The 17,834-nt window shown below is 38.9% G+C and overlaps 1 protein-coding gene across 4 annotated transcripts in view; it reads left to right on the top strand.

The window, feature by feature from the left end:
* LOC135207954 (set1/Ash2 histone methyltransferase complex subunit ASH2-like) overlaps positions 1–17,175 on the top strand; it is a 343,757-nt gene extending 326,582 nt beyond the window's left edge. For all 4 annotated transcript variants that reach the window (XM_064239974.1, XM_064239973.1, XM_064239975.1 and 1 more), the window contains 7 exons: positions 3,452–3,638; positions 4,109–4,290; positions 4,478–4,622; positions 12,831–12,969; positions 13,545–13,651; positions 14,079–14,223; positions 15,894–17,175. In XM_064239974.1, the coding sequence (XP_064096044.1) occupies positions 3,452–3,638; positions 4,109–4,290; positions 4,478–4,622; positions 12,831–12,969; positions 13,545–13,651; positions 14,079–14,223; positions 15,894–15,995 (1,007 nt within the window). In that variant the 3' untranslated portion in view covers positions 15,996–17,175. The remainder of the gene's footprint in view (positions 1–3,451; positions 3,639–4,108; positions 4,291–4,477; positions 4,623–12,830; positions 12,970–13,544; positions 13,652–14,078; positions 14,224–15,893) is intronic.
* Positions 17,176–17,834: the final 659 nt, after the last annotated feature.

The raw sequence follows: 17,834 nt of genomic DNA, 5'->3' as shown, positions 1-17,834 counted from the left end.
TTCCCTGCAGAACTATAGGAAGAAATTCAGTTAAGGCAATCCAGTATTTAGATGTCAGTGTATATATGTGAACCAGAGTAGATTCATCAGCATGTCTGAGCTTAAGTTGCCAAGATTGTGCAACCATATTCTTCAGGTTTTATCAGCTGTGATCAGAATTATAAAAATGTTTGTGAGGATTGTCCGTTTTTTACATTAGCGTTTGTAATTTGCAGCAATGAAATTACTTAGTGTATTGGCTCCAATTGTAGGTGAAGTAAGTGGGTTGTGCAGAACTATGAAAGTAGTTACAAGTCATGAAATGGAAAAAATTGCACATGGGAGGTTTTTTTATGGTGTGGTGTAATGTTTGTAGCATGGTGATTATTTTTAGATAAATGACCGTAATTTACACTCGGTACTATTACCATTTTGGTGCCAAAAACTTTGCCATCAAATATTTATATACATTTATACTAAAAGTTAGTCTAGATCATTTTCAAGTTGACATTTAGGGCAAAATAACAGAATTGATATTAAGAACTCATAATTGTCATGAGAGTTTCATTCAGAACTCAGTTTGAATGAAGTTCCTCCTAGCTTAGAAAGTGATCAGCAGTGCCTAGTTAGGGTTTAATTAAATCACTCCTTTTGACTTTCCTATCTTATTTTGTCCTGTCCTGTCATTTGCTGTCCTTTCCAACATGACTTTCTTATATATATGATTTCATAGTGATTTTTTAGTCCTGTAAATAATTCAAGTTGATATCACATTTAGAGGAAAGAAGCAAATAGTTTTAACATTCCTCAATATTAAAAGTTCTGAAATAGTATGTGTGGGTGTGCGAGCTGGTGAGAGGGAACCGCAGGAGCTGGTAAGAAGCTTGTTCTCGTCGTTCATATACATATATATGTCATGTTAACTTAAGACTTTTTCTTTAGTGAACCTTGCTTAAATGTTATGTCATCTGTTGCTTCATTAGATCATGTTAATCTCTGTAGTTTTCTGCTGAAAGTTGGCTGTGACAGTTTGTAGTTACATTTTATTATGCTCATTTTCACTGTGTAGTTGCAGTAAGATATTGCCATGGTAGGTGTACTTTTACTTTAAATGCTTTTGCTGTAATTTTTTTTTAAGGAATTTTATCAGTAGAAAATATAGGTTCCCCTTATTCAAAGAAAATGCATGAAACCCTTTGAATTGCTGATGACTTCTGCTTGTTATAGTGGAATATGATCTCTCCATTTTTGGAAAGAGTATTGATAAGGGTTAGACATATGTAAAGTACAGAATGATAGTAAATATCACATAAAGTTGAAACAAGTTAACAGGGATAGCGATATTGAATCGGTTTATAGCTGTGGATGGTTTCATCAGAGTATTGCATATATTTGATCTCAAACGTTATAAGATATATTTTTTACTATACGTCGGAATGTGTTTTGATGGGGGTTGATTAACCCTAATATGTGCAGGTGTATCTGCAAGGAAACTTGGAAAACTCAGTATTAAAGATTTTAAGTGTGATGTAGTGTTGCGTATTGTATTTCTAATTGTTCGTAAAGATGTATAATGGCCAGGTAAAGGATATGAAAAATTGATATTTTCTTGACGAGTGTCAGTTTGGTGTCAAAGACTAGGTGGGGCAGTTTTGAAAGAGGGTAGTCGTCTTTAAATATGATGGTCTAGTGGCAAAGGAATTTCAGATAATCCATCAATGATTATGTAAAACATGTCTCCCAGGTTTTATTTTCAACTATAGAAAGAGTAAGTTTCTTTAGTAAAATTTCATGTACACATTTTGACAAAAATGTGTACATGAAATTTATGGCAAAGAAGCATTTCTTTGCCATACTAATTTCAGTGGTATAAAATATGCATTACATTTCATAAATTATGTAATATTGAGTAGAATCAGTAAGTTCCCCAGCTGAGTGAAAGTTTCATTAATTTTGAAGTATGGAAAGAAGTAAAAAAAAAAAAATTCTTTTTGATCAAATAAAAAAAGAAATAATAGCCAGAAATTTAAGGAAAGTGGTGACAACTTGAAACCTTTGTTTTTAAAGTTGTTAAAAATTCACCTTGAGAAATGTTACGAACATGCCATATGTATGATGAACCTGTAAGGATTAGGTGTCGAGGGAATTTTCTTGCTGCTCTGGTACATGTCCAAAATGGAAGACTGAAAAGTAGAAGATAGAAAGAAATAAGTGAATGACTGAATGAAATCTGCATTGACAGTACATAGTACATCTAAAAGGGCTGGTTAAGCCATGAGAGCAATAACTTTACTTTTAATTTTCATGGGTTTTACTCTTGTACTCCAAGTTTATTTCCCATGCATCCTCACATATAGACAGGGCAACAAAATATCACTTCATAAAGGTCCAATAATTCTCTGTAATTTTTATGAATTTTGAGCAGATAAATTGGAGCAGTTACTGATTTAATCACTCAATAGGGGAAATAGTGTCATTACCGTGTGTCTCAACTCTCTAAGCTGATAGTAACTCAGTGGAAAAAATTTCATGTTTAAATGTAAGTTCCCCAGGCTCAGATACCAGTGGGACGCAATAAACTATGAATTTACATAGTAGTGGAAGATAGTTGTTCCTAATACTATATATATTGTACATAAAATCTGTTTCATACTTCAGTAAACATTTTAAGTTGTGCATGGTTCTATAGAGAGCATATGTGTAAGAGTTTAAACACTTTTCAAGTGCTACTATCTTCAGTTATTTTTTTATGTAAATGAAGTAGCTGATGTTTTATTTCATTGGAGTTGCAAACATCAGATGGTCTTTCATTTGAAAATTTTACGACTGGTATTTTTATGAATACCCTTTCATATATCAATAAAATTGTTTCAAAATAGGATATATTTAAGTTAACTTGAAAGTAGACAGTCATAAAGATGTTTAGGTTAGGTTAAAAGTAACTTTTTAAAAATTGTGAGCATTTCAGTATTTAACAATAGCTCAAGTTGTAAAGAAAACATCGTTGTCTTAGTACAGTTCAATTTTATATTTTGTTGGGAATACAAAAAACTATACTGCCCTATAGATAGGCAGTTTAGTAGTACGTATGTAGAAAGAATTGTATTCTTCATTATTATTGATTGCCATTTCTTGCATTTTTAGGATATATATATATAGAGAAATTATGTATATTTTTGTATGGTTTAAATGCATTTATATTGATTTATGTACCATTTTATGCATGCAGAGCATGAATGTGGTATTGTCTGATGCCACATTATTTTAAGTTTCAAGAGTTAATTGGCTCTATTATTTAGAAAAGTGTCATTTGCTTATTTTATTTAATTATTAAAGGAATTAAACACCTATGAATACCATGATTTTATATGCGTTATTCCATATATGTGAATTATTGTAATATATATTTGCTTGTTATGCAGAAATGAAAATGCATTTTGTTATTTTGAAATCTTTTATTTTTATTATTTAGCTCAACAGCAACCTTCAGGTAAAGGTCGAGGAGCGAAGAGGAAGATGCCAGATACGACAGCCAGCAGCAAGAAGGCCAGAGGGGACATGCCAGCTCCTAAGTTACATGGATATCCTGTTGATCATCCGTTCAATAAGGATGGTTATCGATACATTTTAGCTGAACCAGATCCTCATGCACCCTTCAGGTAATGCTTGTACATTATTGTGGTCATTTGATTGTGGGCTAGGTCAGTTTTAAGTGAATGCTAGTTTTTGTTATTCAGGTGTGATGTATTTCTTACACTGTGAGGCTACTAGCTCTTTCTTTTTTGTGGGGATATTTCAGCTCACAACCAAGTAAAATTGTTTTTATTCCAGATGAGGAAGGAACAGAAGAGGGGTTTCCTTACAAACTTGCTTTTTCTTGACTAAATAGTGAATTAGATATGATGCTGATGGACCCATTTGGGTCAGTGGGATGTAGAGAAAAAAGAGTAACTGACAGAAGTGGTCATACTTTATCAAAATTTTTGCTAGCATGTTGTAAAAAATGCTGGTTGGCCACCATGAGATAATTCTCGGTTCAACTGGTTTAACCATTCATCATATTTGTTCTCTCATCTGTAGTGTTCATACTATATTAGAGAGTACAGAGAAATTTATATTTTGTTTGCAGGCAAGAGTTTGATCAAAGTAACGACTGGGCCGGTAAACCAATTCCAGGCTGGCTTTATAGGGCCCTTTGCCCTGGAGCTGTGCTTCTTGCACTTCATGACAGGGCACCTCAGCTGCGCACAGCCGATGATCGTCTGGCTGTCACAGGAGATAAAGGATATTGTCTAATTCGAGCTACACATGGTAAGTTATGAATTTGATACTAATGGAATATTATCAACCAATAGTGTCCTTTTGCTTTTGTTACTGATATGTGATTAACAAAACCTTTTTTATCTTTTTTTATTGTGTATTTTTATATATAGATATTATTACATATTCTGATAAACCTTTATAATTTTTCTAATGTAAATGCACTGTATCATTGTAGGGGTAAGTTACGGTACCTGGTATTTTGAATGTACGATCGATGAGCAGCCAGAAGGATCCCACACACGGCTCGGGTGGTGCCAACAGTTAGCCAATCTCCAAGCACCTTTAGGTTATGATAAATTTGGATACTCTTGGAGGTCAAGGTAAGAAATTTATGAACATGAAATGATGTATTGGGAGATATCCAGAGGTATTCATTCTTATAGTATTCTTAGGAGATTTATATTCTTAGTCACGTACAGAAATGTAATTTAGCAACATATATGGTGAAGTTTTTAAAAATTCAATTCCTTAAGCACTACAGATGAAAATACTTGCTTGACTAGAAAATTTTTTCAGTGTTTAATTGCTGACAAAAGTACATATGTACTTTTCAGTTATAACCCACTTATGTACTTGTTCATTCATATTGGTTGAACAACAACATAAGAAGCTTTTTTTCTTCTAGTATAGAATCTCTAGGGATGTACCATGTTTACTGCTATTTACTGCGAGAGGTTCACAATAGGTGTACCTAAGTGCTTCTTGCAGGTTGCTGTTGTCTCAAGTGCTATGCTTTGTCACTTTCAGTTCTTCTCTTTCCTTTTCCTTACTCTCACACTTGTATGGCAAACATCCACATTATCTGCCTTAATATTTGCCCTTAATTCAAGGGCATATCATTTTGGTTGTCCTTATGAAATTCAGAAATTTTTAATAAAAATTCTGTTTAAGTAACTTTTATAATATGGATACAGGCAGTCCCCGGGTTACGACGGAGGTTCCGTTCTTGAGACGCGTCGTAAGCCGGAACATTGTAAAAAAATCCTAAGAAAACCTTACTTTTAATGCTTTGGGTACATTGAAATCTATGTAAACTGCATTCTTATTGCATTTTTCATAAAAAAAAAAAAAAAAACTTCAAATATTGATTATTTTGCATTTTTGGTGTCATATTTCATCTGTCAGATGAGCGTTGAGAAGCGCCCTAACCTCGGAACGTCATAACCCGAACCCGTCGTAACCCGGGGACTGCCTGTATGTAAGTGCAAACTTACAGAGTAATGATGGAAGCAATGAATTGTTAAAATTAATTGCATGTTGATTCAACATATGCCAGAGTCTTGTATACTTTATTCAAGAACTTTGGTGTTCTTTCAGGGATCTTATGCATTTTGAAACTCAGGGTGGGGGGCATCTTAGCCAAAATAAAAAGTATATTTGTCACTGTACATTGTAGAGTTTCTTAGATGATTTGTAATATGGCTGATGGGGATACTTTGTAGTGTGTGTTGTATGTAAATTAGTCGTCAAGCATCGGTAATGTTGGAGTTGTGTGTAATGTAACTGTTTAAATTAATTGGCATTATTTATAAGTAACAAAGGCTTTGTTGGTGATGGTAAATTACAGAAAAGTGTGTGTATGATGTTTGCTCACAATAAGGAAAACTATAATTGTTCATACACGAAACAAACCTTCGGTCTTAACATTAGGATTTACTAGCGCCAAGCTGGAAACCGGTAGAATTAAAATTACACTTGTGAGATCCAGGGACTAATGGCATCTATACCAGGTCACGGGGCATGTATACCCAGAATGCCCACGGCTACCTGTGACCCATCAGTTATTTTCCTACCGCCTTTAAGATAAGACGTGTTACTGTCTATCTCATTTAAAGCCGGTTTTTTCAGTTTGCCCGTTCTTTATCCATTTTTTATTTTTATTTTTCATTCCTTTCTTTCTCCAAGTGTGATCAGTGTGTGGTAAGAGTGTATACGTGGTATGATGGAGAATTTTGCCTCAACATCGGGATCGTCTACCGTTTCGAAGAGGAGACAAAGGAAATGCCCAGGAGTCAGTGGCTTTCCATGTTCTAGGTTCCTAACTTCGGTGTCGACGGATCCTCATCCAACGTGTAGTAGGTGCAGGGAAAACGTATGTACGGTTACTAATCCGTGTTCTGTTTGTCGCGGTTGGTCGGTGGAACAGTGGAAGAAGTTCTATGGGAAAAGCCAATACAAAAGGTAAAGAGCGCCATCTTTGGATGACCAAACCTTACCGGCTTCTTTTGTATCGGTAATAAACCAGGCTGCTCCATATGTTTCTCCACCTGCTTTTGAATTGTCTCATACCCCTTCGGTTTCTCCTAGCGGTTCTGTATCGGAAACGTCAGGAGGGGCCTTGGGTAATTTTATGAATAATTTGCACTCTCCTTTGTTCCCAGCAAGTAGAGGGGGAGATCCGCCATCTTTGTTCCAGGCTCCTGCTACTCACGCGCATAGGTTAGATGGTACGTGGTCAGCGCTAGGCCTACCAGGCGTACCAACCTTGGATGGTTGCTTGCGCATTATATGACGTCACGGTTCCAGCAGGGTCCGGCAGCGCTGAATGTTCCTCATCCCCCGGGCTTGCAATTTATGGGAATTAATGCCGCGGCTTCACCATCCCACTCAGTATTTACAGCGATGCAGAACGTGGGAGGTAGTTTTGGCAGCAAACGTGCGGTTGCCAGCAGAAACCTCTCAGTCTCTCCCTACGAGAGGGATGACGTCACAACATACGTCACACACTGATATGGCAGGCGTGATGACATCACAGACCGATTCTCGGCCTTTTTCGCTGCACCCAGACGCTAATACGCCTTCTGACCCGTCAATGCAAACTGTAATGCAGAAATTACAGGATATAGAGAAGAGAATGAATAAGAGAGAGAAAAAGAAAAAGTGTGATTCGACTTCTTCGTCTTCTTCCTCTAGTTCGGCGTCATCGCTAAGTCCGATAACGTCACGGCGAGCGCCAGTCAAGCGTTGGAGGAGGATTCAGGAGTTCCTGGCGGATCCTCGGGCTAAGAGGAGAAGAATCAATTCTTCCTCTTCTTCGGACCAAGACTGTCATTTCCAAGTCAGCAAGAAGGTCGGAAAATCAGTGGCTATTAAGCACAAGGTTGGCAGACGAAGCCGTTCGCAAGAAATCGAACAAGCGAGAGAGGTGACGGCCGGCGAGCTAGCGGCCGAGGCGGAGTTGCCAGTTCGGATCGCAAAAACTGCGATACCTCTGGTAAAATCGACGTTGGCGGCGAAAGGTGCAGCAGAGGATGGAATGCAGGTCCCAGTTTCGCCCGTAAGGCCGTTCAAAATACGTACGAAGGACAATAAGGCTCCTATTAAAAGTACGAAAAATAGAGAGTTGGCAACCTCGGCGGATACGTTCGTGGAAGGCAGTGTCCGTCTGGATAGAAGGTCGAGGCCGGGCTCGCCGACGCTCGAAAACGATGCCAATGCTAATAGAGACGAACTTATCTCTGTCTTAAGGGAGCCTTCATCTTGGAGATCTAGACGAGATTCTCGCTCTAGATCCGTGAGCAGAGAAAGAGTGAGACGTTCTCGTTCCCCTGCTGACTATCCGGGATCGAGCCAACAGCGGCCAGCAAAGATCAAAGAGACCGCGACCGTAGGGGCAGGCAGCCGTGGAATTCCGGGCCGTCTGTCAGAAGATAGAGGCGAGACAACATCCCTTGTGACGGAGAGTGGTACACTAGAGCCTGAGGAAGGAGAAAACCAAGAGTTTCTGGCCTCGTATGCAGAGGTTATTGATTTGATTCGTCAATTCAATAGCCTTTCGGAGAAAACAGAAACACCGGCCAGTATGCTTCCTCCTGGAATTGACATGGCGTTTGGACTAAAGAGGGATACCAAGGTGTCGTATGAATTGCCTTGTTCGAGTCATGCGGAATCGGTCTTGCAACACGTAAACGCAAAGATTGCAGGGAGGGATTATTCCTTAAGATCTAATAGATCACTTAAATTTATTCCCCCTCCAATGATAAAGCAAAGGAAATATTATACGACACCGAAGGTCCCTTTGCTGTCTAGACAAATGAACCCTAATGTTGTAAGGTTAAGGCCTGGATTAACCTTGGATCAGGTTAAAATGGAGTGCCCTTCGATGACGTACCAAGAGGCTGCTACGTTAGAAGCAACAGCTTCTTCTGTCTTTCAGGCTGCTTCCTGGTTAGACCTTTGGTCAACAGCAGTGGCGAAAATTGCATCCTCGGAAGCAACAAGGAAAGTAGTGGATGAACCATTGTTCATTAGATTACTACAGTCAGGTTCCAAGGCGATTGCGTACCTGACAAACGTAAGTGCCAATGTTTGGGCAATATCCTGCTAAATGAGGAGAGATGCAGCATTGGCTAGACTAAGCCGCAATGTGGATTTGGATTCCCTGTTAGCAATGAGGAATGGGGATATCTTGGAATCGCAACTGCTGTTGCCAGAGGTCATACTGGAAGAGGCGATAGATAGAAGAAGGATGGACACTAACGATAGGTTGGTGCAACAGGCAGTTAGGAAACGTCTAACAGTCAAACTACTCCTTTGGAGGGAAGACAACAGCAGATGTCTCGGAAGAAGACAGTGAGACATAGCATCCCTAATAGAGTCACAAGACCCTCTTCCCCAAAGAGGATAACTCATCGGCCCTTTCACAATAGAAACAACAGAGGAAGGGGCAATAGGGGAAGAGGGAGAGGCTCAAGAAGATAGGATGGGCGCCTCCCATCACTCGGCCACACCAGTGGGGGGTTGCCTGGCAAATCACTGGAAGGTGTGGCAGGAACTAGGGGCAGAGCAGTGGGTGGTGGATGTTCTCAGGATCGGGTATTTGATTCTGTTCGAGGTTATCCCCGCCCCTGACAGATCAACCATTACCCCACGTCACTTATGCCCACAAATCTCAGAAGGCCACTATTCTGCAGGACGAAGTGAAGAAGATGATGGAAAAAGGAGCTGTGCAACAAGTATGCAGTCCGACAAAAGGCTTCTACAGCAGGATTTTCCTGGTACCCAAAGCCAACGGGGAGTGGAGGACAGTAATAGACCTGTCAACGCTGAATCTGTTTATAAGGAAAACCAGTTTCAAGATGGAAACTCCGAAAACGGTTCTACAAGCAGTCAGAATCGGAGACTTTATGCTTACAGTCGATCTAAAGGACGCATACTTTCAGATACCAGTCCATCAGTCTTCAAGGAAATTTCTCCGCTTCAGTCTTGCAGGGAAAGCTTTCGAATTCAAGGTCCTGTGCTTCGGATTGACAACGTCTCCTCAAGTTTTTACAAGAGTGTTCACCCTCGTGTCGGCGTTGGCGCATGCTCAGGGGATCAGGCTAATAAGATATCTGGACGATTGGCTGGTGATAGCAAAGTCCAGGGAGAAATTACTCAGGGACAGGGCGGCCCTCCTGCAGCTTTGTCACAGCCTAGGTATTGTGGTGAATCAGCAGAAGTCGCAGTTGGATCCAAGTCAACGTTTGGAAATATTCTGGGAATGTGATAGACACAACACAAACCAAAGTATTCCCGACAGACCAAAGAGTAGAGAAATGCAAACAAGTGGTGAATGCCTTTCTGGGAAAGCAGACACAGCCAGCAAGACAGTGGCAGGTGGTGCTGGGAATCCTAACCTCCCTGGAGAAGCTAGTACCACAAGGAAGGCTACACCTTCGGTCCCTACAATGGAGGATGAAGGAGTTTTGGTCACCAACAGTAGATCACCCGTACGAGCAAATTCCCTTGTCGGCAGAAGTGAGGAAAGACTTGCTGTGGTGGGTGAACGACGACAATCTGACAGTGGGTGTCCCCCTTCAACAATCCTCCCCAGACCTCTTGCTGTTCTCGGATGCGTCACTAGAAGGCTGGGGAGCCGCCCATATGGAGGAGTTGATGGTGTCAGCAAAATGGAGTTGCAAGGACAGAGAACTCCATATAAACGTGCTGGAGTTGAAAGCAGCTTTTCTGGCTCTACAAGAATTCAGGGAGAGAGTAAAGGGACACTCAGTGGTATTGATGTCAGACAACACCACAGTAGTAGCTTATATAAACAAGCAAGGAGGCCTAGTTTCTCGGCAGTTACATGTGATGACAGTTCAACTTCACCAGTGGGCTATAGAGAACCTGGTAGACATCAAGGCCAGGTATATTCCAGGAAAAAGAAACATAGTGGCCGACAAGTTGAGCCGCAGGGATCAGATTCTGGGAACGGAGTGGTCCCTACACCAACAGGTAGTGGACAGGATGCTCATGTTGTGGGAAGGACCGATCATAGACCTATTCGCAACCAGGTACAACAAAAGTTGGAAGTGTATTGTTCAGTAGTCCCGGACGCAGAGGCAGTAGCAGAAGATGCGCTACAACACCCCTGGGACAATCTGGACGTGTACGCATTTCCTCCATTTTGTCTAATTCGTCAGGTTCTGAACAGGGTAATGCAGTCTCAGAACCTCAAGATGACCCTGGTAGCCCCGTTATGGCCGAAAGCAGAGTGGTTTCCAGACCTACTGGAACTCCTAGTAGATGTGCCAAGAGAGTTACCTCCATGGAGCAACCTTCTGTGTCAGCCTCACGTGGAGAGGTACCACCAGTCGGTGAAGTCCCTATCGCTTCACGGGTGGAGACTGTCAAGTATCTCCTCCGAGAGCGAGGGTTTTCGCAGAAAGCAGCAACTCAGATGGCAGGAATATCAGAAAATCATCTGCGACAGTATACCAAGGAAAGTGGTCAGCATACTGTGATTGGTGTCGTAGAGGGAACGTGTCTCCACTCGGTACCACTATTCAGCAGTTAGCAGACTTTCTGATATATCTCAGAACAGAAAAAACATATGTCTGTATCTGCAGTGAAGGGGTACAGGGCGGCTCTAGCCTCAGTCTTACGAATGAAAGGAGTGGACATATCGTCTTCATGGGAGTTGGCCATGCTGATGAGGAGCTTTGTTGAACAGTCATGCCCACCAAAGGAGCTAAAAGCCCAGATTGGGATCTGACCAAGGTACTGAGTAGTCTGACAAAACCCCCCTACGAACCACTAAGGCAGTCCACGGATAGGAGCCTGACCCTGAAGACAGTCTTCTTATTGGCCCTGGCTTCAACCAAAAGGGTGGGGAGCTACATGGCCTCTCATATCTCATAAAGCACTCGAGAGGTTGGAGATCAATGGTATGTGAGTTTGTCCCAGAATTCGTGGCCAAGACCCAAAATCCAACAATAGTAGACGGCAGATTCGACTCCTTTACCATACCTTCCTTGGCAGACTGTAGACAACGACAAAGCTGAGATGCTCCTGTGCCCCGTCAGGGCACTAAGGGAGTACTTAAAGAGAACAAGGCACCTCAGGCCGGGGTGCCAGAAGTTGTTCGTAAGTACAGGATGAACAAGAAGGAAGTGTCCAAGAATACAATATCATTTTGGCTAAGGGAGACGAACAGAGATGCTTATACGGCAGAAGACAGAGGGTCAGATAGCCAGGTGGGAGCTAGAGCTCATGACATCAGGGGTGTGAGTGCTTCCCTGGCATTTAAGAAGAACATGTCTGTGGATAAAATTCTGAAAGCTGGTGTGTGGAAGCGCCAAACAACTTTCACCTCATTTTATTTGAAAGATGTTGCCCATAGATCCTTGGACACCTTTTCCTTGGGTCCAGTGGTGGCGGCCCAACAAGTGATATAGTTCATCCAGTGCCCCTGGCGGGTCAGTTTGCGTCTAGTCTAAGATGAAGGTATGAAAGTAGAATGAATGGGATGACTGGTCTTTTTTCTTTACTACTTTCTTCCTACTCCTTTAACTACGGGCAATATGAAGGAGAGTACCGTCATGTGCTGGAACGGACTAGATGCAGGTGAGATGGTCAGCCATACTGTGAAGCTATCTTAGCTGATGATATACTTTTCAGTAGCAACACACCCCTCTGGATAATAGGGAAAAGAGGGGTGAAGGTGGATCCAGTTGCAAGGGACAAGAGTAAACAGTAGAATGGTATCTACACCCAGTGGGAGAAAACCAATAGATCCGCTTATATCTTTGGTCCTAGGTTCATTGTCCATTCTCTTAGAATTTCCCTATATATTCGGAAATGGATAAGGTGGCAAACTCCCAGTCAGTTGTAGAGACTTGCCTCCCTCCAATAGTAAGTCTATCCTAATGTTAAGACCGAAGGTTTGTTTCGTGTATGAACAAATACCAAATTTGTAACTAATTTGTATTTTTCATAACTAACAAACCTGAGGTCTTAACAGTTAAAGGCCCACCTCGAACCACCCCTCTAGCAGTCTAAACTGGGTTAGAAATATAACTGATGGGTCACAGGTAGCCGTGGGCATTCTGGGTATACATGCCCCGTGACCTGGTATAGATGCCATTAGTCCCTGGATCTCACAAGTGTAATTTTAATTCTACCGGTTTCCAGCTTGGCGCTAGTAAATCCTAATGTTAAGACCTCAGGTTTGTTAGTTATGAAAAATACAAATTAGTTACAAATTTGGTATTTTCAGAATTGTTCCATGAAGTATGTTTCAAATTTTAAAATATTCTGACTTTCAGGAAAGGTACTGTTTTTCATGAATCGAGAGGAAAACACTATGCAGATTGCGGCTTTTCAGAGGGTGATATCCTAGGAGTTATGATTAGTCTTCCGGATAAGAATCCTGTTTCTCGATTTCCACCTACTTATAAAGACAAGGTAATGAATATCATAAATTCTGTTGACCTTCTCATCATTCTTGTTGATACAAACTTGTATTGATAGGATCGAATGTTAGTTTCTCTCTTATGTATATGGTACAATTGTTGTATTACGTAATTTGAAAATGGGATTTTAATTTGCATATTAGAAAATCAGGTACCAAAAACATGGACTTGAGTCTTGGTGAGGTTTACAGGTAGTTCAGGAACTACCCATAGACGTACGCTTACGTTATACACTTTAAGAGTTATTTTACTTTTCTTTTCGTATTTCATGCAATACATTTGTAAAATTGATTTGTAACACTGGACTTTAGAGTTCGTTGAATTAGTTTTATTCAACCTTCATTTAAAGAAAAATGTACAGTAATTATTTTTCCAAACGCAGCATTTTGAAGGTTTAGTTGCAACTGCAGAATTACTAGTTGCAAAGGTTGTGTTTGTCAGAAACATTCTGTATTTAAATGATGTCACTATCTGAAACATTTTTTGTGTATTTTACATTCTGTGGAAAAGTTCTTCTTATTCATGCCTCTTGAGATGAATGTTGAATTTTCGTTTTCTCCTTTTCAGCCTCTTGTAAAGTTTCGCTCTCATTTGTACTATGAAGACAAAGATGACTTAGCGGAGTCTGTTAAAAAGCTGAAGCCACTCCCTGGTGCAAAGATTGTTTTCTTCAAGTAAGTGATTCTTTACCTGCTTTATTTTTAAGAGCAGTGATAAAGGAAATGATATATTTTTTCTGCAGTTCTTTATATGTCAAGATAACTGTGGAAACTGATTGCAAGATGTTTTTGTAGTACAGCTTACAGTTAAACATATTTTTAACAGCAAACATTCCAAGTTGTTGGGATTATTCCATTTAAGTGTTTATACGTTTAAAGCTAAATGTCAGTTTGCATTGGCTTGTAAAATTGAAATAGATATATTCTTAAATTAGAAAATCTAGCAACTTCATTGTGCATTGAAACTAATTGTTTCAGCGTTTGCATCTGCCTTTGTGAGGACTTGAAAACTTGCAGTATGACTGTGAAATAAATGTATTATGGAAAACGTGTAGAATTTTGCAAAAACTTAATTTTTATCTGAATATGCATTTTATTACAGAAATGGTAAATGCTACGGGGAGGCTTTCCGAGACATATATGGTGGTACATACTACCCAGCTGTATCATTATATAAGAACATAACTGTTTCTGTAAACTTTGGACCTGAATTCAAGCATCCCCCCACTACTCATGAATTCAGAGGGGTAAGTTTTCAATTTATGCAGTTTTAGTGTCATTTTTTTATTTTATTGTACTCTAATTTTGGATGGACAAATTTGTATTGATTTTTAGCTGCTTTTTGGTCAGTTTGCAGGCTATGAAAGCTTAGGTTTGTACCCTAGACAAAATACAGTAATACTAAAAGTCAAGATTTCAAGGAAGGTTATTGGGTGCAGAATTAGCTGATGCTAGAAAGAGTTAAACTCCCAAATATATCATGATAATCATGGTTCTTTATTAAGAAAAGTGTCTGGCATGATGACAAGGGACTGCTGTGTTTCTTGACCTCTGTTGTTTTGGGACAGTTGTGAAGATATATGTGAGAAAATGTCCAGAATTCGTTTGGGAGGAAGTTATCAGACAAAAGCGTCCTTATGGAACATGAGTGCTTGGTTGCAACTTTGAACTGGAGTTAACTAAATACTATCGTGTCCCTTTAGAAGGTATTGTAAGCTATTTTAGCAAAACTACAAGGAGTAATAGTTTCACTACCAAAAATCGTATATCTAGCAATGGACTTGATGTTCTCTCATCTGTCTCCTCAGGTCCAAATGAGCACACTGCACTTCCCAGGTCGCTTCCTCAATTTTATCTTTAAGGAACGATCTCTGGAAGTCAAGAAATTCGTGTCTTGAGAAAGGAGACGTCACAAATTCGTCCAAAGGTTTTTGGAATCATATGTTCTTCTAAGCAATTTTTCAGGAAGCGCAGCTGGCTCTTCTTTCTTAGGCAGTGAAGAAGTGGACTGCCTGCCTAAGAAAGAAGAGCCAGCGGCGCTTCCTGAAAAATTGCGTAGAAGAACATGTGATTCTGAAAACCTTTTGACGAATTTTTGACGTCTCCTTTCTCAGACATGAATTTCCTGACTTCCAGAGATTGTTCCTTAAAGATAAAATTGAGGAAGCGACCTGCAAAGTGGAGTGCGCTCAAATGGACTTGATATTTGAATGCTTGGTATTTAATGTCATCTTACTATTAAGTAGGAATTGTGATTATATGTTTCTTGAGTTTATAACCATAATGTATTTTTTATATTGTTGTGGGCTCCTCCTTATCCAGGTTCAATATTCTTAATGGATAGAAGTAATAAAAATATTATCATTATTCTTGAGTAGTTTAGTCACAATCACAGAGTCACATGTCATGACTCTCATAGGCTTGCTCAAAGGATTTTTTCATCAACATAAACATATATGCTTCATTGATAGATATTGTCCGTTTTATGTACAGTATATAATGGGAATACCATAGTAAGGTAAAACATCCATAACTTCTATATACTGCTGTACAATATTTATTCCCACTTACCTTTCATGTTTTACTCTACTCTTTTTCCATTGTCAGTTTTTGTTTAGAAATAAGTCGAATGGGTGAGTTCTGTGAGATTAATTGAAGTGACTCGGTAGTTTTTTTTATAGGTTCATTAATGTGATTCTCGCAGTATTCTCATAGTTCAATGGGTTGTTTATCTTTCTTAAAACATTACTTGTCTAACTTCATTATGTTATGTAAGGTTTAGTATAATATGTGCATGCCCTATAGAACTTAGGCTGGGAAGTTTACTTGGTAACTAACATTTCTATACAACCTAGAAGTAATTTGTTTACAGTATGCATAAGATTTTGGATTTCTCATTGTAATTTTCTTTCCACAGATGAATGAACGGTGTGAAGAGTTTATGGTAGAGCAGACTTTAGCTGATATGACTTACTTGGTGGAAAATGAGGGAAAACTAAGATTAGATCTAATAACTTAGGGTAGTAATGTTGTCTATAGAGTATTTTGTAGATTTGGATATGTGTTTTAACTTAAGGAAAGGAATCTTTGTAGTTTAGTGAAATAAGTCAAATATATTGTACATAAATCACTGAAGCCGTTCTTTTACTTTTGTATGTTTAATAAAAGTAGTAATGTATTACATATCATAATTGTCTTTGCTTTAAGGGGGCTGAATGCCAAGTTTACAGAATTCAGTGTATCTTAACATTTTTTCAAGTTTTGGTAAAAAGCTTTGTATGTGTATGTTTTATTAATTATAACAAAATTAAGGTAAGATGTCATAGAAACATTCCTGTAGTTTAATAATAATGAAAAAAATTTTCCTCATGTTTGTTAACAGTATGATTTTATTGGAATAGAAAAATAAGACTTAGGTATTAGCCCTCATCAAAGATTTTGCAAGGGTATGTTTTATTAAAATGAGAAAAGGAAAGAATAACGTACCTACATTCCAGTTTCCCTTGGAACTTCTGATGATGTAGTGTGGTGTGCTCTCACTCACTCACACACCACCCTAAGGGATATTCATTCAAGTGAGGCACCAGCTCCCTCACGTAGCCAGCCTTTGCAAAATAACCAGTGCTTCATGTTCATCATGGGATTCTACTGCTTATTTTTTTATTTTGTTTTGATTTTTTGAGTGTTTTTATTATTTCCAAATAGATTACATTTTTGTGTCTTTTTAGAAAAGGAGTTGAGGGCACCATTGTAACAGGTTCAAGGTTTGATTTAGATCTTCTTTTTGGCCATGTCATTAAAGCAGCAATACGGTTTCACACACTTTAAAATTCCATCCCCAAAAACCTAGAGAGCGATGGTGGACGACTCATGGACGCATTTTAGTTTGCCTTAGGAGTTTTTAGAAAACTTGATTTCAAGAAAAATGGCATTCAGCCCCCTTAAATCAACTTGGCTCTGAATTACTGTTGTATACAGTTATTGATAGTTTATACAGTTATAATGATTCCACAACAGATATTAAGGTATCTTAAGTACATCATAAATGTTTTACATCACTGCAGTCATTGTACTTTTAAGTATGGTATATGACAAATATTGCACAGAAGGTCTCCTATTAAGAGCTTGCTCTGTTGCATTTAGTACAAATTCTCTTCAGATCTATTGTGTCTATTTATAATAAAGTTTTAAAATGTAATGTTGCTATTCAGTAGATTAAGTGATCAGTACCAAATGCTGTAATGATAAGTAGCCAACTGACCATGTCGTTCCATGTTCAAATACTTGATGAAAATAAAAATGAAGTAAAAATAAACACACACCAAAATGATCTGCAAATATGCAATTAAAAAGTGGAAGGTTTTGTGACATCTGAGAACTTTAAAACCTCTGCGCATTCTTCTTAAGTAATCCTAATTTAAACGTAAGCACTGGGACACCAGAGTGAAAAGATTACTGATGGTGTGAATGGAAATGTGCATTGCACATATATCCCTAAGTTAGAACTGCAAAGCTTTAACAGCATAAAACCTTATGGCATAGTGCAAAAGGTTAAATTTTAAAGTTAGAAGTTCATAAGTTATGAAGTTTGCATTACTTCTGGGTTAATACTGCTTTAAATATATTCATCTGCTTGTAAGACAGTGAAAAAATTTATGTTATACACCATTCTGGTGTTAAAATCTTCCCTAGTGAATTTGGAACCTCCCTTTTGGGAGCATTTGTATGGATATAATAGATTACCATTTGATATGTGAAGAAAGTAGTTGGATCTGTGGTATTTGTGTAGAATTAAATTGTCTATGGTAACCCGTCCTTGTATGTTTGAAAGCTTACTGGCAGTGTCAAGAAAGATATC

This window comes from Macrobrachium nipponense, chromosome 34, assembly GCF_015104395.2.
Source record: "Macrobrachium nipponense isolate FS-2020 chromosome 34, ASM1510439v2, whole genome shotgun sequence".
NCBI classification, from domain to species: domain Eukaryota; kingdom Metazoa; phylum Arthropoda; class Malacostraca; order Decapoda; family Palaemonidae; genus Macrobrachium; species Macrobrachium nipponense.
The sequence above is the reverse complement of the archived record's forward strand: the minus strand, read 5'-3'. Positions and strand labels throughout refer to the sequence as shown.